General features: G+C 43.2%; 1 protein-coding gene across 3 annotated transcripts in view; it reads right to left on the reverse strand.

The window, feature by feature from the left end:
• Nucleotides 1-22,359, reverse strand: part of LOC137344485 (sushi, von Willebrand factor type A, EGF and pentraxin domain-containing protein 1-like) — a 128,089-nt gene extending 105,730 nt beyond the window's left edge. For all 3 annotated transcript variants that reach the window (XM_068007492.1, XM_068007491.1, XM_068007490.1), the window contains exons 1-4: nucleotides 22,105-22,359; nucleotides 12,335-12,526; nucleotides 4,448-4,544; nucleotides 3,672-3,745 (exon numbers count right to left, since the gene is read on the reverse strand). In XM_068007492.1, the coding sequence (XP_067863593.1) occupies nucleotides 3,672-3,745; nucleotides 4,448-4,544; nucleotides 12,335-12,526; nucleotides 22,105-22,168 (427 nt within the window). In that variant the 5' untranslated portion in view covers nucleotides 22,169-22,359. The remainder of the gene's footprint in view (nucleotides 1-3,671; nucleotides 3,746-4,447; nucleotides 4,545-12,334; nucleotides 12,527-22,104) is intronic.
• Between the last annotated feature and the right edge of the window lie 806 nt (nucleotides 22,360-23,165).

The following is a 23,165-nucleotide window of genomic DNA, read 5'->3' on the forward strand; positions in this document are numbered from 1 at the left end:
ATCACTAGAAGCGTGAACTGAGAGGGCCCGGCTGCAGACTGCAGTATCTTAACTGCTGCTGAGGCTTCCTCGTCCAGCTGATTTTCTGGCACCATGGTGGGAGCTGGTTGAGGGAATGGCAGGGGAGCAGGCATGCTGCCATTGAAAGAGGGCAACACGTGCCACTACCATCAGCCTGCGGCTCAGCACTCCCACCGATCTGAGGGAGGGCAGACAGTAGGAAATCTGTGACACAACTGTAGCCTCTATCAATGTGCTCCCCCCCGCCTTTCAAAGGTGGAGGAGATGGTAGAAACCAGAATGTGAATGGCACCAGGTTGAGCTTCGATCAAAAATGCTAATACTGGTGACATGGACTCCTGCACAAAGGGCTCAACTGAAGCATCTGTAGAGGTGACCACACACTACGTAGCAGACCGCAGAGTGCTGATGTCTTGCACCAAAACACCACACAGGCTGGAAGTGGAATTCTTCCTACATTCAGACATGCTGCAGTAGCTCTTAGGCAGGATGTCCAATGTCTTGAATGCACATGGGAGATCTTTCTGCTGAACTTTAAGCCACTAAAGCCTGCATCTCTGTCCTCTTCAGCAGAGCTAGGACTCAAACTTGTCCTCTGGTCAGCCATCTCCTGCTTGGACGTTAGCACTACTGCTAGCTCTGCTATCTGGTTCCCTTCTTGTGTTTGATCATGTGATCATTAAAACTCAATTTGAAGGCCACATCCCTTTTCTTACCAATGGTATCTGGCTCTGACTCATTTCACATGAATTCCGGTTTAAATTCAACCTTTCCTGTTTTGGATCCACCCATGATCACAGATAACTCCCTGACATGAAGCTTTTTTTTTAATAGAATCATAGATTCTTACAGCACAGAAGGAGGCCTTTCGATCTGTCTTGCCTGTGCCAGCACTTCGAAAGAGCTGTCCAATTTAGTCCCACACCCCAGCTTTTCCACCATAATCCTGCAAATTAGTCCTCTTCAAGTAAACGTCCAATTGCCGTAAGAAAGTTCCAATAGAATCTGCTTTCACCACCCTTTCAGGTAGTGTGATGTGTGAAAAAAATTCTCCTCATTTCCCCTCTAGTTCTTTTGCCAATTATTTTAAATCTATGACCTCTGGTTACTGACCCACTTGCCAGAGGAAACAGTTTCTCCCTACTTGCTCTATCAAAACCCCTCATAATTTTGCTTACCTCTACTAGGTCTCCCCTTCTGCTCTCTAAGGAGAGCAATTCCAGCTTCACCAGCCACTCCACATAGCTGAAGTCCCTCATTCTTGGTTTTATCCTGGTAAACCTCCTCTGTACCTTCTCCAAGGCCTTAACATCCTTCCTAAAGTGTGGTGCCCAGAATTGTACACAATACTCCAGCTGAGGCCTAACCAGAGATTTGTAATGGTTTAGCATGACTTCCTTGTTTTTATATTCAATGCCCCTATTTACAAAGCCAAGTATCCCATACACTTTTTTAAACCGCCTTATCAACTTGCTCTGTCACCTTCTAAGATTTGTGAATATGCACCGCCAGGTCCCTCTACTCTTGCACCCCCCTCAAAATAGTTCCATTTAGATTATACTGCCTCTCCATGTTGTTCCTTCCAAAGTGCATCACGTCACACTTATCGGCATTAAATTTCATCTGCCATGTTCTGCTCATTTCACCAGTCTGTCTATGTCCTCCTGAAGTCTGCTATTATCCTCCTCACTATTTACTATGTTGCCATGTTTTGCATCATCATCAAACTTCGAAATTGTACTCCTTATACCCAAGTCCAAGTCATTTATATATAACAAAAAAAGCAATGATCCTAATACCGACCCCTGGGGGACCCCACTGCATACTTCCCTCCAGTCAGAAAAACATCTGGTTCACCATTAATCTCTGCCTCCTATCCCTTAGCCAATTACACACCCAAGTTACCACCATTCCTTAAATCCCATGTGCTTCTATTTTCTGAATAAGCTTGTTATGTGGTACTTTATCAAATACCTTTTGAAAGTTCATATATACAATATCTACTGCATTGCCTTCATCAACCCTCACTGAATTATTTGATAAAGTATCAATTAGGTTAGTCAGATACGATTCACTGCTCACAACAAAATCCAGCCGATGGTAGACGATCGGGAGAAACTCTGCAGAAAATCAATGCCTAAGTTACCAATTTATCAGGTTATATAGCTACCATCAGTTTTGATTCCACGCTTCTATAAATTCCTCATGGAACTGATTATGGGAAATTGGCACTAACATTTTATGATGGGTATTTGGGTGTTCATTGGGTCCAAATTTCTTTTGGCGACTTTAGTCCCTATCTATGAGGTAAGTACAGGAACTTCACACCGTTCAATACATTTGAACAGTGTGTCAGACAGCGAGATGCCAGTTTCGTGCAGCTTTTGGAGGAGCAGGGCATCTCGGACAGCAACTTCCAGATTTCCACATTTAATTGCGCTTGTGTGGTCACCGGAAGTAACTGTCCGATTTGCACATAAATAACGGTGAACGCTGTTAATGTCACCATTATTTTTACAGCAAAATACGGGCCTATATCGTCAGTGGAAGACCCGCAGAAACCCCAGGGAAATGGCGTAAACACTGTTTATACCGTTTCTCCAGGGTTTCAAGGATCTTCCACCAAAGTTACAGGGGATGATCAGGAGGAACCCCATGGAAATTAATGGTGTTAGCCTCCAGATTTGACAAGTAAGTCAAGTAAAGCTATAAGCCTTAAAAGTATCTCAGTTGAAAAGAAAGTCTAGATCACTTCCACTGGAAGGGAAGAATCCCTAAGAAAAAGACAGGCCATTAATTTCTGCAAGGTTTCTCCCGATTGTCTGCCATAACTCAAGTGTTGAATTTGTGCCTACATTGGACCGAGGCTTCAAACCACAGAAATAATGAGTTTCACCTTCCAAATAAATTCAGAATTTACATTATAGATGCTTCAAATTTTAATGACAACCTTTTCATTCCATTTTCGAAAGATAGCAGCAAGTGCAGGATGGAAGAAAATTAAGCCAAACAACCATTTAAAAATGTGCAATTTTCCTCTGTATACATCCTTTTAATTAGCAAGCTTCAAACAAGACAAAGATTTTTTTCTTCCCTGCAGAGCAGTAAATATTTGGACCAGACTCCCATCAAAATGTTAATGATGTGTGAATTAACATCTTCAGATAGGGACTGTAGGATAGGTATAGAGAGAGATAGCCAAATACTCCATAGAGCATGAAGGCTCCTGCAATACCGGGATGAAGGAAATTGCATCTGTAGAAAGCAGATAACCAGGGATGTGGGGGACAACTAGCTATCTTGCAGTTTTGCCTGCTTAAATTTATGAGTCAGGGAGAAATTAGGTAGATCTTCCTCTCAGAGGAACAAGTCCACAACAGGACAGATTTTGAATGATCAGTAGAAGAATCCCGATTGATTACTCAAATAACCATTTCTCATTTCCAAGCTTTATGTTCCTAATCATGAAATGTTGAATCAAAATATTGAACCACCCCAATAGTCAATACTGTGACCTAGGAGACATCAAAATACTACAAGGAAAAAGCTGACATTTGAAGCCAACACTCCAGAAATTCCTCTAAGTGGCTCAAATATTTGGCAAAAAAAAGGTAGCAAAGCACTCTACAAAATATGGAGCTCCAACTTACATTCACATGTTGGGACCTGGCCATTCCAACCATCAGCTTTACACAACCGATGGGCTCTACCAACCATATTATACCTAGTAAAAGAAAAACAAGCCACTGTAGAAAATAAAAATAAAAATGACCTATTAACAGGCAATGAGCTGGAAGCTAAATGGAAAGCTGCTCATCAAGAAAGAAACCCAAACGATATAGTGGATAAATCTATGAAACCATCAACAGACTACTCTTGTACAGTTAAGAAAGGCAAATAAAGTACAGAAGAGCATTTACAGAGGGGCAAAGAAAAATCGAAAGAGGCAACACTTTTGCTGTATAGTTCTGGTCAAGTGTTCACAGGAAGGATATTGAATTTGACTTTGACTGAAGTGCTGACTCACTGTATAAACAGAGCATTATGAGCAGCCAGCAGTCACAGATCTCCAATGTTGAGCCCAAAATTTAGACGTAAGGATTGATTACAAATTTGAAGCTGTCCTTTTTGCAATATTTTTAAGGGACGCATGTGACAGGAGTTTGGACACTCTCAACCAAATGTAGAATCCTCAAAAGTGCCTGTAGTTGGACACTTAATTGGAAGCTTCAGCTCAAAAGGTGGCTTAGATGGCTGTCATTAGAAATTGAAGAACACGTTTTTGTCTTCTTAGGTTGGAGTCGAGATATAGTGTTGCACCAGTGTACTGTGACAGCCCTGACCTTAATCACAACATTTAAAAAAAATCATAAGCCTTCACCAAAATGAAATTCACCTCATTCAGCAATTTTCTACAAATACTCACCCTCTGTCACAATAAAAAGTAACTTTACTTCCAAAAGTAGAATCTGGTGCCTCATAATATCCATTCAGAATCTCCCCTGGATTACCACAGCTCTTTGCTACACGGAAAATTAAAATGGGAAAAGGTAGAGATGTTAGAGAACATAAGGATTTCCAATATTTCTCTCAATGCACTTCAAAGAAATTTAACATGAAGATTAAAATTACAACACAATTTTCTAGAATATCAGGTTCTCCCAATTCTAGAATTCATTTTCCAACGGTTGGCAAAAAAAATACACAAGATTCACTCCAAATGTACAATACCACATAAGAACAAAGCTCTGCCTTCAATCTCACTATGCAGGCATCTAGGGAAATCTTTACCAGCTATCCGAAAGGGATACTTTAAAGGGGAGGTGGACTGTGGCTACAATCAGCTTCATTCTGAACACAACTGAAATGGCAGGCGAAAGAGATGCTGGAAGGGCCCCCTGCTTTTCAAATGCAGCCTTGGAGGTGCTAGTGGAGGAAAACCGGCTAGCCTTATGGCAACAGCGGACAGAGGTGGCAGAGCAGGTCAGTGCCAGAAGCATTGCTCCAAAGACCTGGCTGCAATGCAGAAAAAATGTTCAATGACCTGACAAAGGCTGCTAAGGTAAGACTCCCAACTCGTTATTCTCTGCATTATTCACAGTCTCAGCACTCAACACATCCATCCCCCGCTTCCCACCACTCTCCTCCAATCACTGCAGCACACTTCACTCCACCTCCTTTTGCTGCTACTGCAGCACACTGCACCTGCTACTCTCCTCATTGTCACTTCCCTCACACATGTGCCATCTATCACAAACTAGCAACAATATTCTACCCTGATGTGCACATCCACAAAACATCTCACCAGGCCAACACCAACACACTCTTCTTTCTTGCAGGAGGAGCTGGTGCGCAGTAACAAGGAGCACGCAGCCACAGGAGGAGGACAAGCATCTATACACATCGCGTCCCCTCTGGAAGAGGCCATCATCGACATTGTGGACAGGGGGCACGTCAGGAGCATAGTTTCTGAAGAGGATGGAGAAGTCCTGCTGGGTTTTTAGCCATCTTTCCCTTCTCACTGAAATCTCACCTTGACACACTGTACATGACAAAGGGCTGCTGCTCTCAGCAGTCACTCATTTGTCACTGCTCATCCTTGCCACTATTTGCTAACCTCTCTTCCCTTTCAGATCCTGAAACTCTAGTGCACAGCAGGACCAGAGGCCATCCCTCCAGAACATCTAGTGTCACTCAACCTTACCCAAACAAGTACTAGCTCAGAGATTGGCACCCCATGTTGTTTAGAGGCTAGAGTAGAGAGGTCTGTACTGGGAGATTCACTGAGCACAAGTGCACAGGAGCAAGTGGGTAGGACAGCCCAGGAAGCATGATGCTGGAGGGCAACCTCACATCCTAGCCCTGCTGCAGAGGGCAGGGATGAGGACCTCGAGAACACAGCCTACAGAAGAGAACTGTTGGATATGCAACACTATCTTCTAAGTGCACTGGGCAGCCTGCCAGCGAGCTTCCGCATGATGGCAAACAGCACGGAGGAATCCAAATCCAATTTGTGTTAGGTCTTTGTACAAGGTATCCAAGTGATTCAGTCAACCATGGAGCAAGTGGTCAGCTCTATGAACACAGCATTGGGACCAACAACGATGGAGCATCTGGTGGCAGCTCTGACAGCTTCGATGGAAGCTCAGGCTGCTGCCATCTTGGCTCTGTGCTCCTGCATGTCCTCTGGCATGCAGGACAGCTTTGACAGCATCTCATCACTCCTGCATTCTGATCTCATGCAAAGCAGCAGGAGTGCTGATGTGCAGCCCCATGGGAGAGCTAATGGCTCCATAGGAGAGGCAGGTAAGGTCCTCTCTCTCAGGATGACAGCATGCCTGCTCCCCTGCCACATTCTCAAGGGGTGCCCTTGGTGGTGCCAGACAGCCAGAAGGGCCTGACTGATCCGGCCGCTGCCAAGATACTGTAGTCTGCAGGTGGGCCCTCCACGCCCAGAGCTACTCGAGCCCACCACGACCATCTCAGGAATCCTCGATGGACGTTTAGCAGCTTTCCACCTCCTTTGCTGTAGCTACTTGGGATACACCTCATAGGAGCATTAAAATAGGTAAGCAAGTACACAAATCACAGGGACCTAATGGTTTATATCTGAGGATCTTGGGGCAGACATAGTAGAAACTCTGACTTTAATTCTCCTAAATTCTGTGGAATTCTATAGGCCAATTAGTCCATCGTCAATTGTTGTAAACTACCAAGGCCTGAAAACCTGCAGGCTTTTGATCCGAGGTGAACATCAGGATCTGGCCGCCAGTGACCTCCAGCGCTGACTTTGCCAAAGTTAGTGGGGTCAGAAAGGGGGTCACCTAATTTATATACACTGGGCCCACCATAGCTGAGATGACACAAAATGTAGCAGAGGGTGCCTGCTCTGTGGGGATGCCGGGTTCAGGGAGACGTTGGCTCCCACCAAGAAACACTTCTATATTGTGTCCATTAGTGTCTGCTGTAAAGGGGATAAGAAAAAGTTAGAAATTTCAGAAATCTTCAGTGTTTCGGGTTGGAATGCCAACTTTCATTTGGCATACTGGCCCAACGTCAGGCTGGGGATGAGGAAGCTTCCATCTAGTGAGTCTCCAATTCTAGCCACACTTCTTCTTACACCACTGGTCTTGTTTGGGGCAGGCAAAGGCTCTGCCCCCAGCAAAGCCCCACATGCAAGATCGGGTCCGTCACATCCAAGTCTCAGCTGAATTCGCAACCCAATCTGCACTTACGGCAGCAATGCACCAGAAGGGCTGCAGATTTTCAGACTCCGAGTCTAAAAGGGGTAGAAATCAGTCAATGGAACTGAATATCAGGCAGGGCGTACAACGGGCAGCTGATCTGATACAGTCCGTTTTGCGCTATGGCCCAAGACAAATTTCTACCCCTATCACACAAACATTTAGAGAAACATGAATTCATCAGAGCCAGTCAGCACGAACTAATAAAAGCCAGATCGTACTTCACCAATTTTTTAGAAATCTTTGAAGAAATAAGGGAAAATAGATGAAGGAAGTGGTTTATATGGATTTTCAAAAAAACTCTCAGGTACCAGAAAGCTCACTAATGGCAACAATAATGGAATTAAGAGGACTAAGGGCATACGGATACAGAGACAATTGGAAGGCTGAAAGCCAAGGGTAGGGCAAAAGGAAGTTTCTCATATTGGAAAGATGTGGTAAATGCTGTTCCACAGGGTCCATGTTGGGGCTACACCTATTTAACATTATTTATTTATTTATGTTAATAAATGATCTGCGGTCAGAAACTGAGGGAACAATATCGAAATTTGCCGATGAAACCAAATTGAAGCAATGGCAAAATGTGATGGGGATTGATTGTGAAAGACTGCAGGAGGACATAGATGGGCTAACAGAATGGGCAGATCTGAGGCAGAGGCAGTTCAATATAAAAACATGTAAGTTAATACTTTTGGAAGTAAGAATAGGGAAAGGAAATACACTTTAAACGGAATGAAGGGACCCTGCGTGTACAGATACACGTTGATAAAGATGGCAGCAAAAGTAGATAAGACCATAAAAAAGACAAACTGAATTTTGTATCTAAAGGCATAGAATACAAAAACAAGAAGTTAATGTTCAACTAGTACTTAATTAAACTGTTGAAGTTTGGGAAGTGGTTTGAAGTGTGAGAATATTTGAGTCAGTTGAGAGTTGGGGCAGTATTATAAATTTCCATTATAGCTCTGTACACATGTGTACAAACCAACAAAGAGTCACAAATCAACAGAGCATCAGTGGAGAGAAAAGAACACAATAAAAAAAGAGAAAAAAGCTCAATTATTTTAAATTTGAAACTAAACTTTACAATAGGAAATAGGACCCAATAGCTGTTTCAACCCTTTAAACAATAACTTGCATTTCTATAGTACCGTAAACTTGAGCTCATCCAAAGCTCTGTTGCCCGTATCCTAACTCGCACCAAGTCCCGTTCACCCATCACCTCTGTGCTTGCTGACCTACGCTGGCTCCCGATCCAGCAACACCTCGATTTTAAATCTGTCATCCTTGTTTTCAAATCCCTCCATGGCCTCGCCCCTCCCTATCTCTGCAACCTCCTCCAGCCCTACAACCATCCGAGATCTCTGCGCTCCACCAATTCTTGCCTTTTGCGCATCCTTGATTTTCATCGCTCCAGCAATGGAGGCCGTATCTTCAGCTGCCTATGCTCTAAACTCTAGAATTCCCTCCCTAAGCCTTTCTTTCCTCCTTTAAGACACTCCTTAAAACCTACCTCTTTGACCAAGCTTTTGGTCACCTGTCCTTATATCTCCTTATGTGGCTCGGTGTCAACTTTTGTTTGATGACGCTCCTGTGAAGCGCCTTAGGACGTTTTACTACATTAAAGGCTAATTTACTACATAATTATCCTTTACAATCGTGTACCTAAAACTGCCAGCACTTCTTTCACGAACATTGCTTACGACCTGTGTGCAAAAAACAAGTACCACGTTTTGCATAACAATACAACCAAAAATAATCCTGTGATGTCTTTGCAAGATCAAGCAAGATTTGTAAAAGATGTTACTACATGGAAAGAAATGAAGCCATGATTTTATCATGGGCATGTAGCATATCTGGACTTCACAAAATACAGTGTGAAAAAGAAACCCATTTACTTAAATGTAATTCGAGACCCAATTGAGCGACTGGTGTCATACTATTATTTATAAATAAAGTTGCTGTTGTTGTAGTTGTTTAATGAAACATCCAAGTTGCTTCATAAGACACTGTCCCTAATCAGAAGTAGGAGTTAGCAGATGTGACTAAATGTACGGTCAAAAAGATAGGTTTGGAATAGGATTCAAAAAATGTAGAGACATGTGGTGAGAAGGTGAGGTTCAGGGAGTGAGTTCCTGAGAGTACACTTGAGACAGCTGACCACTTGGCCACTGAAAGAGGAGAGGATGGAGGTCAAACAATTATAGCATTTGGGCTGGGATATAAAGCTGGAGGAGATGGCAGAGACAGGGAATGGCAAGACTATGGATGGATTTGTAAACAAGGGCAGGAATTTTGAATTTAGTACATTGAGTCAAATGGAGATCAGTGAGGACGGTGGTGAAGGGAAAGCAGGACTTGCATAAAGAAAGGTCAAACAGAAGAAAAGTGAAACTACTTTCTGATTTTAAAAAATGGTTTTCCATAAAAACAGGACGCAATCATGTATGCTAAACTTCCAAGTCAGAGGTGGCATGATCATGCCTGTTTAAACTATACAAAAGGCCCAAGAGACAAATGATTCAATAGATGCAAGACTATTAAGTATATAGATAGATTGGCAATTTCAATTTAGGATGGTTGTTGCGGGAAATGCAACATTTCACCCTAGCACAGCTGGTTATTCTTGAGGTTGGGGCTGAGGAGCGGATGGATCTTAGTTTGTATTTGACCTGAATTGCAGATGTGTCTTCTTCTCCTTTATTGATGTCCCGCACCTTGATGGTGACAAGAATTCATTAAAACCATTAAAAAGTAAACTAATTTACTGGGGGTGGGTGGTTGAAGGGAAAGGAGGAAGAGAGGAGAGCAATTTGTACAAAGATCAATTGTCCTTGTACTTGGGAAAGGCTCGGTTCTGAGATGGTATTAAAAGGAAAAGGGGGTGGAGAGCTGTTACATCAGGATTCTGACTCCACTATGCTGCCCCAGGATTCCTAAATAGAGGTTATTGTGCCTGCAAAAGGCCAAGGCTCAGCATTCATATTCAACTGAGCCAGAATGAAGCATTCCCGAACCTCACGTCTCACTTTCCCCTATATGGTCTACGAAGCGTCCAAACATATGGGTGTCCCAAAAGGCTAGCTATGACACTTATGCCAGGACCCTCATCAGATTAGAGTCCAAAGCAAGCCTAAGAGCAACCTAAAGATGTCCACAGGCACCAGGCAAGGTTCTTTTCTTCCCTCTGCAGCTGGAAAGCAGCAGCCAGAGGACCCTGTGGGCAAGAGTGCTCTCAGACCTGTAGCTGTGCTTCTGTTCCTGCCCTGATTCCCAGTGCAAGACCCTGCCAGAGAGGAAGCTTGCATCAGGGGTGCACCTGGGCCATGATAATGGCCCAGAGCAGCAAATTTGGATGCATCTAGCCCACTCACAGGTGCCACACACATTGGGTACAAGACAGCAAAATCTCCCCTATAATCTTCTATTGTAGTGGCTGAGGAGATAAAAACTACCTTCTATATAAACCTAAAGAGCACCAAAATCCTGCCTCTCTATGACCATATTCTGTCTGGATGCAGATTTAGGCAAACATGGAAGTAGTAAACATTTGACCTACATCAAGGAGTTACAATTTCTTAAAGTTAATCCATGATTTTTAAAACTTTCCTTCCTGTATTAAATGCAAAATCTCCAATCCAACACACATACTTCCAGGAGTCAAAACATTAGTATGTTTGGCTGAAAAATCCCATTTATTCTGACTTCACCTCTCGAACAGTGCTTTGGAAATGACCAGGCCAAACAACTCCTTCCGCTCTATGGCAAAGCTAAAAGTACGATCCTAACCTTATACAAGGCTCTGGAGTGGCCGCATCTGAAATACTTTACTCAGTTTCAATCACCTCACATGGTGGGGGATATTGTGAGCCTGGAAAAGGTTCAGAAAAGGGCCACTCATCTGGTGCCTAATTTAAGGGCCCTTAGTTATTAGGAAAGACTGAGACAATTGGGACCTTATATTTTGGAAAAGCACAGATTTTGAGGGGATATGATTGAGGTCTTCAAAATTATGATGAAAATAGGAACAGGAGTAGGCTACACAACCCCTTGAGCCTGTTCTGCCATTCAATGAGATCATAGCTGATCTGTATCTTAACTCCATTTACCCACCTTGGCTGCATATCCTTTAATACCCTTGGCTAGCAAAAATCTATCGATCTCAGATTTAAAATGATTAATTGAGCTAGCATCTACTACCTTTTGTGGGAAAGTGTTCGACACTTCCACCACCCTTTGTGTGAAGAAGTGGTTCCTAACTTCTCTCCTGAATGGCCTGGTTCTGATTTTAAGATTATGCCCCCTTGTCCTAGACTCACCCATCAGTGGAAAACGTTTCTCGCCATCTACCCTATCAATTCCTTTCAAAGTCCTAAAAACCTCAATCAAATAACCCATTAACCTTTTTTAGTCCAGGGAATACAAGCTTAGTTTACGTAATCTCTCATAATTTAACCCTTGGAGCCCTGGTAACATTCTGGTGAATCTGTGCTGCGCTCTTTCCAAGGCCAATATATTCTTCCTAAGGTGTAATGCCCAGAACTGAACACAGTACTCCAGATGTGAATATATTTTGTTCAGGTAGGTAGGATACTTGAGTTAGAAAAGCAGAGGAAAACTAGGGGGCATAGCATAAGCTACGGAAGCTTAGAGTTATCCATTGTTATCAGTAATTTGCTCCATTACTTAAACTTGTGGCACCCTGTAAACAAAGGACGTAAGGAAGGCATAATTTTGTTTTTTTAATAAAAAGCTTCCCCAGTACCCATCTGTCCTCAGCATCCTCAGGTGAATGATTGAAATGAATTGGTTTCCATTTCTGGTCACGATCCAGCGATCCCGGCTAGAAGTCCATGTATACGCTGGGTGAGGAAATGATCAAGGCTCTGTTGTAATACAGCCTATGATTCAGTCACTGGCCATTCTTGTCAAGAGACAGGGTCTCTTGACAAGAATGGCTACTTCAATGAAGTACTGCATTGCTGCATGCATCCATGGAACTGTAGTCTACCATGGACAATGGGAAAGAATGTGGTTGTGGTGAGAACAAAATTATTCTTATTACTTACGTTCACATATGGCCCGTAATGGTAACCAAGTTGAATCTTCTTTACAGGTAATATGTCTTGAACTTCCATCCTTATACACGTAACCTTGGTAACACCTGTAAACAACTTTTGCACCCACAGGAAATGAGGTCCAGGAAACAAATTTATCAGTTGGTGAGCCATTTTCCAATTGTGGAGGTTTGCCACAGTCACCTTTAAAAAAAATGTTTTTTTAAGTTCATTGTTATATTGTTCATTGTATGATTTTTAATATATTACTAGTAGATCTCATGTGGAATTGCTCATGGTGAATCAAGAATTTGCTGATTTATAACAATAAAGCTATTTATGCTTTGTAGGGGATAATATCTGGACCACTGATTTACAATGATTGAATAAACATAATGTACATCCATATCTTATTAAATATATCCATAGCCTCATAATTCAAAATGGTATCCACATGAAGCAGCCAGAGCAAGAGCCCTCAGATGAGCAGCCAGATGATGTGAATGGGAAACTAGAAGATGTAACAGCACAAATAAATTCAGCAGCTGCAAGAGCCATTTGGCAGACCCTGAAACAGGACATTTTCTCGTAATCACCTCGTGCGTGCTTTCCATTATCAATCCTCCCTGTATCTATACCTCATCCTGGAATAATTCACCATCCTCAATATTTGCACTACTACCCTACTTATCTGCCAGCCAGACTACTTCTCTTCAATGTGTTTGCAGCCATACAAATGAAACTCTTTTCACACATGCTGCAACTCCCAGCGCCAATAGATTTTATTTCACAAAATGTTTTGTGTCTCTGAACCTAGTGCCTGCTACCTCAGCATTTTCCCCTTTCTAAAAGTATGTGTCTCTTCTGCTGCATTATTTAATATTCTGCTTTTTCTTGGCACAATCCCTATGGCTGGAGCTTGTGTGGTAGCTGGCAGCTCAGTGTCTGTGACAGGCTCCTGGGATTGAGGTGGTTCAGCATGGCCCAAGATGGTGCAGCTGTCGGCCGCAACACTCCCACACCCATGGGATCAACCTGGCAATGCCTGCTTTCTGTCACGTGTGAAATCATTGGTGAGTAACAATGGAAGAGGGTAGCAGAATGTTGCAGATATGTTGCCATCAGGAGAGAAAATAACATCATCCATTGCCAGTTCAGACCTGCCTAGGCTCTATGTCACCATAACCTCTGATCTGTGCGTGAGAAGACTCCACTACACCAATAATATTGCTAGAAGCCCTTATCAATGGCTCTCACCGTTCGATCAGCTAACCTGCCCAAGGTGGAGGTAATACTGCAGCCCAGGGCCATTATAGCAGCAGTCCGATCATTCCTGAGCAATGCAAAGACTGGCATTCTTGCCTCTGCCATGAGAAGCTACGTTGCAGATGTCCTGGTGGTACCGTATGCTCATAAGGGTTTCTATGCCGTGCATCAGAACCTCCCATATGTGGGTTGTAGAATTGTCCGTACCAGGTTGCATGCGATGAAAGCTCCTAAGCACATTTTGGTGGGTGGGTTGGCAGTGGGGGAAAGCCATGGGCTCAGGGGTTGGGTAGGATCAGTGTGAAGCACACAAGGAGCAAGGAGGGGAAGGAAGCTGGGCTGCTTAGGGTTGCAATCTTAAGGGGTAGGTAAATGGTAGAGGGGTTTCTGGTCTGGGGAGTGAGGGAGAGACTTCTTAAAAGGTTTTTTTCCCCCCAACAGTGACTTAGCAAAACCTGTATTATTTAAAATGCAGCTGAGTGCTTATTTGAAATTATACAAATTTCACCAGGTCACAAGTCTGGAGTCTAGATTTTTAAAAAAGATTTTCCCCAGCAATAACTGGGAAATTTCTGCTAAATATTTTAAATAAATATCACGGAATATTCATTTGAAATATGATATAGATTTTCCCACTGCTAGGCAAACCCTTTCAACCAAACCTCCTACCCCACCCCACCCCACCCCACCCCCACCCTCCTCCTCCTCCACATCACCAGAACTTCCCCCAGCATGACCAGAACCAGAGACAGATTCGAGGCCACGGCCACGGGAGCAGTAGTAGCTGAGGCAGGATTTCTTAAAGGGAACTCAACTGTGAGGAAACATGTATTACTAAAAAAAAAATCTAATTTTAACAGTTGTTAAGAATTTCAAGTAGATTTCTGCCAATGGCCAGGAAGGCATCTTTTGGCACTCATGAGGAAGGAACCTCGAGTGCGAGATTGGTTGGGAGGGTGAATAAGGGTCCAATGGCAGCCCAGACATGTGACACTGAAAATGCCAAGCTAGTGAGATTACCACTAAAATCAAGGGTTCTGGGTGATACTTTTCTCACACCTCATTCCTGTTCTTAAAATCTTTCATACTTTCTCATCTATAATATAAATAGATATGTTTAATCATTTTTTTTTAGTTCATTGATCTATTCTCCATCTCTTTTGGCCTCTTGCTGATCTTCATTCTCTGTTGCAGTTACCCTGCCACTCTCCCACCACCGCCCCCGCCCCCTGTGTTCCTGTCTGCCTCCTTATTTTCACTGCCCCACCCCCCCCCACACACACACACTCCACCTGTGGTGTTCCACTACAGTAACTGCCGAGGCTCTGGTAGACCATGTCTACCTCTCCACCTCCCGCTGGTCACTCCAACCCCCCAGCGGCCTCTGACCCATTGTAGTTTGTCCCACATGCCACAGATCGCTCTTAGGTGCTGCTACTCCCACCTGTGAGCCTCCAGCCCACAGTTGGCTTCCACTTGCACAAAACACTCCAGAGACGGGAAGACAGGAGTTGCATCAGGATTAAACCTGACAGACTTTCAACCACCTCAACTGCTGAAAGCTTCAAACAGGATTTGCTGCCTTCAAAAGACGATGATCAGAAATTCCCAAATAAAAAAAAATCGAAAGAACTACTCCATTTAAAGCTGACAGGGATATCTTCAACACTGTGAAATGACTAGCAAATGCCTAAAACTGCTTTTGAAAACTTGGATCTCCTCAACAGCTTAGGAGCAGGTGTGCAGTCTTTTTCCTTACTTGTGTTTATCAGGCTGTCTTCACCAAAACACGCCTTTCCATAACAGGGCTGTGTATAATGAGAGAGTCCCCGGAGAGTTCAATATTCCCTGGGGTTTTATACATTTATCTCACTGTACTTTATATCCTGCTTACAAACATACTAAGGTAGTGTCCAGGCGCACCATGCTATAGAATGATGGCAGATGGGTTCACACCTGGGATATCCCTCACAACAGGTCTTTTGCCTTGGCCATGGTTTGCAGGGGAGGGGAGCTCACCTGCAGTCACTGAGCGGAAGAAGTAGGTGATATGATTACCTTACATCTACTGGTATATCATTAAAAGCCTTACATATGGAGCACAATTCCTGTCAGAAATCTCACTTCCTGTGTTGTATTTTTGCATAATGTTTTTATGTCAACCTTTAAAATTGAAACTGCCGATATAAAAATTTGTAATGGGCCTCATCATGTTTCCCTACATTACAATTCAATAGTATTTCATTGGTTGTAAAGCCCTTTGGGATGTCTTGAGGATGTGAAAGACACTATATAAATGCAAGTTCATTCTTTAAATCTTACTCTTAAGGTTTTTGCTTTTTTCAGTCCCACTCCTAGCATTGTGCATGTTTTCTAGTGTTGCTCCTAGTGTTTGTTTTTAAGTATAGCTAGGCTGTTTCCTTTTAACTCCTACTTCCATTGTGCTTTTTTAAAAAACAAAGTACAGCTTTACTATTCATATTCCGTCCTTTTCTTAATGTTTATGGAATTTTTTGGGCTATTCTTGGAGTTTGGGTTTTTAAGTACAACTCCACTGTTTCCTTTTTAAAATCGCACTCCAAGTGCTTCTGTTTCTTTTAGTCTTAGTCCCACTCTGGAATTTGTTTTACTTTCACTGCCAATATTTTTTTTTAAATTACTATGTTGGTTTTTCATAGTCCCACTCCCAGTTTAGTCCTTTTTTTTTTTTTAGGTCCACACACCCTGAAACATCCAACTGTTTATAAATATAGTTTTAGTTTTCCTCCCTAACTTTTCCTTCACCATTTCCTTCATTGTAATTGCCCTAACTCTCTCTTTCCTGCTCAAAACTTATCCCACTAACCACTTCTCTGCTCACCACTGACTGCCTTCTCAAAATTTTCAACAATTCTCGTCACTCAGCGTTCACCATCCCCTTGCCGCCACAACCTCTTTCCTATTCACTACCACTAACCTCACCACAAACATCTCCTCCTCTCAGTACAGACCCTGTGCCTCCTCTTCCTCTCAGTACAGGCCCTATGTCAGAACCATTTGGTTCCAGACCCCATTAAAGCCTTGGTCCAAATATGGACACAAGAGCTGAATTCCACAGGTGAGATATAGAAACATAGGAAATAGGAGCAGGAGTAGGCCCTCCGAGCCTGCTCCACCATTCAATATGATCATGGCTGATCCTCTAACCCAATACCATATTCCCACTCTCTCCCCATACCCCTTGATGCCTTTTGTGTTTAGAAATCTATCTAGCTCCTTCTTAAATATATTCAGTGACTTGGCCTCCACAGCCTTCTGTGGTAGAGAATTCTACAAGTTCACCACCCTCTGAGTGAAGAAATTTCACCTCATCTCAATCCTAAATGTCCTACCCCATATCCTGAGACTGTGACCCCTCGCTCTGGACCCCCCCAGCCAGGGGAACCATCCTCCCTGCATCCAGTCTGTCTAGTCCTGTCAGAATTTTATACGTTTCAATGAGATCCACTCTCATTCTTCTAAACTTGAGTGAATACAGGCCGAGTCGACCCAATCTCTCCTCATACGACAGTCCTGCCATCCCAGGAATCAGTCTGATGAACCTTCGCTGTATTTCCTCTACAGCAAGTATATCCTTTCTTAGGTAAGGAGACCAAAACTGAACACAATGTGTGGTCTCACCAAGGCCCTGTATAACTGCAGTATGACATCCTTGCTCCTGGATTCAAATTCTCTTGCAATGAAGGCCAACATACCATTTGCCTTCCTAATTGCTTGCTGCACCTGCATGTTTGCTTTCAGTGACTGGTGTACAAGGACACCCAGGTCCCTTTGTACATCAACATTTCCCAATCTATCACCATTTAAATAATACTCTGCCTTTCTGTTTTTCCTTCCAAAGTGGATAACTTCACATTTGTCCACATTATACTGCATCTGCCATGTATTTGTCCACTCACTCAACTTGTCTAAATCGCCTTGAAGCCTCTTTGCATCCTCCTCACAACTCACGATCCCTTAGTTTTGTGTCGTCAGCAAACATGGAAATATTACATTTCCCTTTTTGTTTAAAAAAAACTCAAGATACACTTTACCTTAACAAAGCTTATGAAATTTTTCCTCTAGCTTTTCTTCAAATAATTTTGAAAAAGAACTGAGCAGAAACTCGATTAGTAAAGATAACTGAATGATACTGTTGCATCCTGTGAAATTGATGCACTGCACGTACTGCCTTGGTGAGACCACACATTGTGTTCAGTTTTGGTCTCCTTACCTAAGAAAGGATATACTTGCTGTAGAGGAAATACAGCGAAGGTTCATCAGACTGATTCCTGGGATGGCAGGACTGTCGTATGAGGAGAGATTGGGTCGACTCGGCCTGTATTCACTCGAGTTTAGAAGAATGAGATGCACTGCACGTACCATCTTCAGCCAGAAGTGCCGAGTGGATAATCCATCTCAGCCTCCTCCCGATATCCCCACCATCACGGAAGCCAGTCTTCGGCCAATTCGATTCACTCCACGTGATATCAAGAAACGGCTGAGTGCACTGGATACAGCAAAGGCTATGGGCCCCGACAACATCCCAGCTGTAGTGCTGAAGACTTGTGCTCCAGAACTAGCTGCGCCTCCAGCCAAGCTGTTCCAGTACAGCTACAACACTGGCATCTACCCGACAATGTGGAAAATTGCCCAGGTATGTCCTGTCCACAACCGCCCCATCAGTCTACTCTCAATCATCAGCAAAGTGATGGAAGGTGTCGTCGACAGTGCTATCAAGCGGCACTTACTCACCAATAACCTGCTCACCGATGCTCAGTTTGGGTTCCGCCAGGACCATTCGGCTCCAGACCTCATTACAGCCTTGGTCCAAACATGGACAAAAGAGCTGAATTCCAGAGGTGAGGTGAGAGTGACTGCCCTTGACATCAAGGCAGCATTTGACCGAGTGTGGCACCAAGGAGCCCTAGTAAAATTGAAGTCAATGGGAATCATGGGGAAAACTCTCCAGTGGCTGGAGTCATACCTAGCACAAAGGAAGATGGTAGTGGTTGTTGGAGGCCAATCATCTCAGCCCCAGGGCATTGCTGCAGGAGTTCCTCAGGGCAGTGTCCTAGGCCCAACCATCTTCAGCTGCTTCATCAATGACCTTCCCTCCATCATAAGGTCAGAAATGGGGATGTTCGCTGATGACTGCACAGTGTTCAGTTCCATTCGCAACCCCTCAGATAATGAAGCAGTCCGAGCCTGCATGCAGCAAGACCTGGACAACATCCAGGCTTGGGCTCATAAGTGGCAAGTAACATTTGCGCCAGATAAGTGCCAGGCAATGACCATCTCCAACAAGAGAGAGTCTAACCACCTCCCCTTGACATTCAACGGCATTACCATCGCCGAATCCCCCAACATCAACATCCTGGGGGTCACCATTGACCAGAAACTTAACTGGACCAGCCATATAAATACTGTGGCTACGAGAGCAGGTCAGAGGCTGGGTATTCTGCGGCGAGTGACTCACCTCCTGACTCCCCAAAGCCTTTCCACCATCTACAAGGCACAAGTCAGGAGTGTGATGGAATACTCTCCACTTGCCTGGATGAGTGCAGCTCCAACAACACTCAAGAAGCTCGACACCATCCAAGATAAAGCAGCCCGCTTGATTGGCACCCCATCCACCACCCTAAACATTCACTCCCTTCACCACCGGCGCACTGTGGCTGCAGTGTGCACCATCCACAGGATGCACTGCAGCAACTCGCCAAGGCTTCTTCGACAGCACCTCCCAAACCCGCGACCTCTACCACCTAGAAGGACAAGGGCAGCAGGCGCATGGGAACAACACCACCTGCACGTTCCCCTCCAAGTCACACACCATCCCGACTTGGAAATATATCGCCGTTCCTTCATTGTCGCCGGGTCAAAATCCTGGTACTCCCTTCCTAACAGCACTGTGGGAGAACCGTCACCACACGGACTGCAGCGGTTCAAGAAGGCGGCTCACCACCACCTTCTCGAGGGCAATTAGGGATGGGCAATAAATGCCGGCCTTGCCAGCGACGCCCACATCCCGTGAACGAATAAAAAAAAAGACTGCACCATTCAGCTTATAGAGTCACAACTCTGGGCAAAATATCAAGTCTAAACCCTGGCTTTGGGGAGAAGCTGAGGCATTCAAGTAAAATCTTTAATAAAACCATTAGAAGATACATGTTGTTGTGGAAGATGCAATTTTTAAAAATTTTGTTAAAACCAGTTAGCAATTTCAGTTGCTGAGAAAGGACCCATTATAAATGTGGACATAGGAATTTATAAATGGAAAAGTTGACACAAAAGTGTGACAAAAATGTGTCAAGAAATCAGGAAGTGCACACAGACATTCATTTCTTTAGTAAGATACTAGTGAAGGGAGGTCAATGGCAACCAACAAGGACCTGGGGAAGGTCAATGGCAGTGTGAGCAGCAGAAAAATTACAGGGGCTGGAATTTATTTATTTAAAAAAAAATTTAAACATTTTAAATTTAAGTTAAGTTTGTTTTTAAAACTTACTTGGAAGGTTTGAATGGCCTGAGACAGCAATAGAATTGGAGATTTAATAAGTTGGCAACCGAGCATTGCAGGACTCAAGAGGGAAGTAAAATCAATAGAAAAACAAGAAAACACAGACATAATTTAATGGAAATAGCAATAGTATGATACAAGCATTTACAGAAAGTCAGTGTTACATAACAGGAACCGCATGCCGAAGTAATTTAATATACAGTAGGCACCAGTGAATTAATGAATTAACTGAGCAGTGGGTAGCAGCAAATAGAGTATTAATAGAGTATTAAATGCATACTGGGCAGCAGTGAATTCAGGAACTGAAGAGAAATTGACAGCAGTGAATTCAGGAATTGAAAGAGAAATTGTCAACAGCAAATTAATAAATAAAGAGCAATGCTCACCAGTGAACTCATGAATTATAAAAGCTGCTAGTACAAAGGAACTAATAAAATAACAGAGCAGTGGGCAACAGTGAATTAATAAATTGAATTAATAATAACATAGCAAGCACAAGAACTAAATAATTAATTGATTAATGCAGCAACAGACACCAAAAAATTATGAATTACAAAACTGAGCTGTAGAGCTATTAATTGAATAACTATGAAGCTGACGCTTTCCTCTACTCTTATCATGCTGGAGAGCTGGCTACAAATGGTAATAGGAAGGGCCAGAATAAATCTTTGGGTCTGGGCTTGCAGAATTTTTTTTTAAAAAGCAATAAATTTCATATAACAGCAATGAAGCAGAGGCAGAGCCAAGAGGTAAGGCGGGAGAATGAAGGTATAGTAAGGCCTAACGGATAGAAGCATGGCAGGAGGCAGAGCTGCGAGGAAAGGCAGGAGAAGGCCAGGAATGGCAGCAGCTGAAGAGCAGTGAGAGAGGGACATAGGCAGAGCCCAATGGGAAGGATAGAAATGACAGAGCCTAAAGGTCAGTGAGCGGTGCTGGATGTAGGGCTGGGTCTTGAACTGAAGGCGATTAGAGTATTTAAAAAAAAGCAAATTTAGAGCCAATGAGAACAGGGGAAAAATTTTGAAAATTTAAGGGAGACTGTATTTTGAACCATGAGCTCTGGGGCCAGCAGAGGGAAAGGACCTGGCCAATGGTGTAACTATGCCAAACTAGTGTTGGGAGACCTGAAATACAGTGTGACAGCCAAATGATGACATAGGGCTTTCCCATTTTACATGCTGACATAGCACTTTTACATTATAAATGCTGACTTAAAAGCATAACTCAAAAATCATGACATAGGAAATAATAGCAAGTACATACCATGCAAAAGGCTTTTATTAAATAGATAAATGTTGACTTTTAGCTTTCCCCAACCAGCCTGCACCTGCAAAACCTCGACAAGGCTTTACATTTTTTGATTGTCAAAAAAATAACAAAGGCAAATAAATACAGATGAAGGCCATTTGGTCCTCTAGCTCATCCTTCCGTGGTATCAACAAACCCCTGCCCCTCCAATTGGGATATCCAGTTGGCACTTGACTAACTAGAGTTTTTGCCTCCACTACACTATCTGTGTTTCCTAAATTTGTCCTTTATAAGTTTGGACTTGCAAACCTTTGTCTTCCAGGGGTGATTGAACTTGAAATAGTCCTTAGAATTAACCTTTTCTATTCCATTTATATACCTACTTTTTTATTACCTTTGATTTATATACACAACTATCTTTTGAATGACTTCAGAGTTTTTGCACCATTAACCTACCTCAAAGACCATTCCAAGTACTGATCACTCTTTATCTAACACCAGTACTAAACTTGCAATTTACTAGTTTGCACCTTGAAAATTTCCCTCTCCACTGGTGGTTTAACTTGAATTAGTGCCCAGGATTAACTTTTTATTCCACTTTGTGTCTTTCACGTTCCATCTCATTTGTCAGCTTTCAAGGTTGAAGAGTTCAGGTTTGCTGCTTTAACTAAAAATAAATCGGTGTCACAAATAAGTGATTTAAAAATAAACACTCAAGAGCGTTGTTTACCTGTTACGTGGGACACCCAGACAGCGCCGATGGTCATGAGAGCGAGCACCATTCTCTCTGCCATTTCCAACTTCGTGAGTATCCGAGTTTTTCCTCTCGAAGAGCCGCTAGGATCCCATTCATGTGTTGATATTTCATTGAATGCGGTCCGCTCAGCTCAACTTCGCAGGGAAGTCTTATTAATGGTTGTGTTCCACGCCCATTCTTCGCCAGTTGTTAACCCCCTCCTCATCCTTCTATTGACAGGTGCACTAATGTTTAATACGCGGGCGGAGTTCATCTCCCCCCACCACACACCCACATCCAAAAGACTGGTGTCACTCTGCCAAGTGTACTGGAAAGTTATGAAACTTTCGAAATGCAGTTAAAAATAATACTTGCCAATGCTTTCCTGTTTTTGAACGAATATTTTTTAAACATTGAACTAGCTGGAATATAAAACTAAATTGGAAGCATTTTTCAAATACAATGAACAGGGCTTTACTTTTATTACATTTCATCTAAGCTGGGGTTGCTTACTCTGGTTGGATATAGTCCTGGAGCTTTCATCACACGACCTCCAACAGTATCGTCCAGTCAAAAGCCTTTTTTCTGATTCTTCAAAATTTTTATAACTAAGAATTTTTTTTAAAAAACACAATTTTTAATGCCCCCATGCATTTTCTCCTGGGTTGCTCGCAGTTGTGTCCAAAGGATTAATCTTTAATTCTTGACGACTCCGGGACAATCATGGAGAGTTAGCAACCCTCATCGAAGCAAAAACTTTGAGAAAGTTCTGTTAGCAATGGAAACAAAACAAATAAGGGTAGATACTCGTCTTCACTCGCTGGGTGGTAATCTGGCAGAGTGGAATGTCCACCCTTGGTTGCCAGCCCTCCCAGATTGTCCGAGAGTTCCCCGGAATGGAGGATTCATTACTGCTAGCAACCTGGGGACAAACACTTTACATTCACGGTTTACAATGGTGAATGCATTGCTGCTTCAACAGATGGTTCGAGAGGGAACCTGGATCCTGGATTCTGCATGCATTACATTCCCCTTCTGACTATCTGTAGAAGCAG

This window comes from Heptranchias perlo, chromosome 27, assembly GCF_035084215.1.
Source record: "Heptranchias perlo isolate sHepPer1 chromosome 27, sHepPer1.hap1, whole genome shotgun sequence".
Classification (NCBI taxonomy): Eukaryota; Metazoa; Chordata; class Chondrichthyes; order Hexanchiformes; family Hexanchidae; genus Heptranchias; species Heptranchias perlo.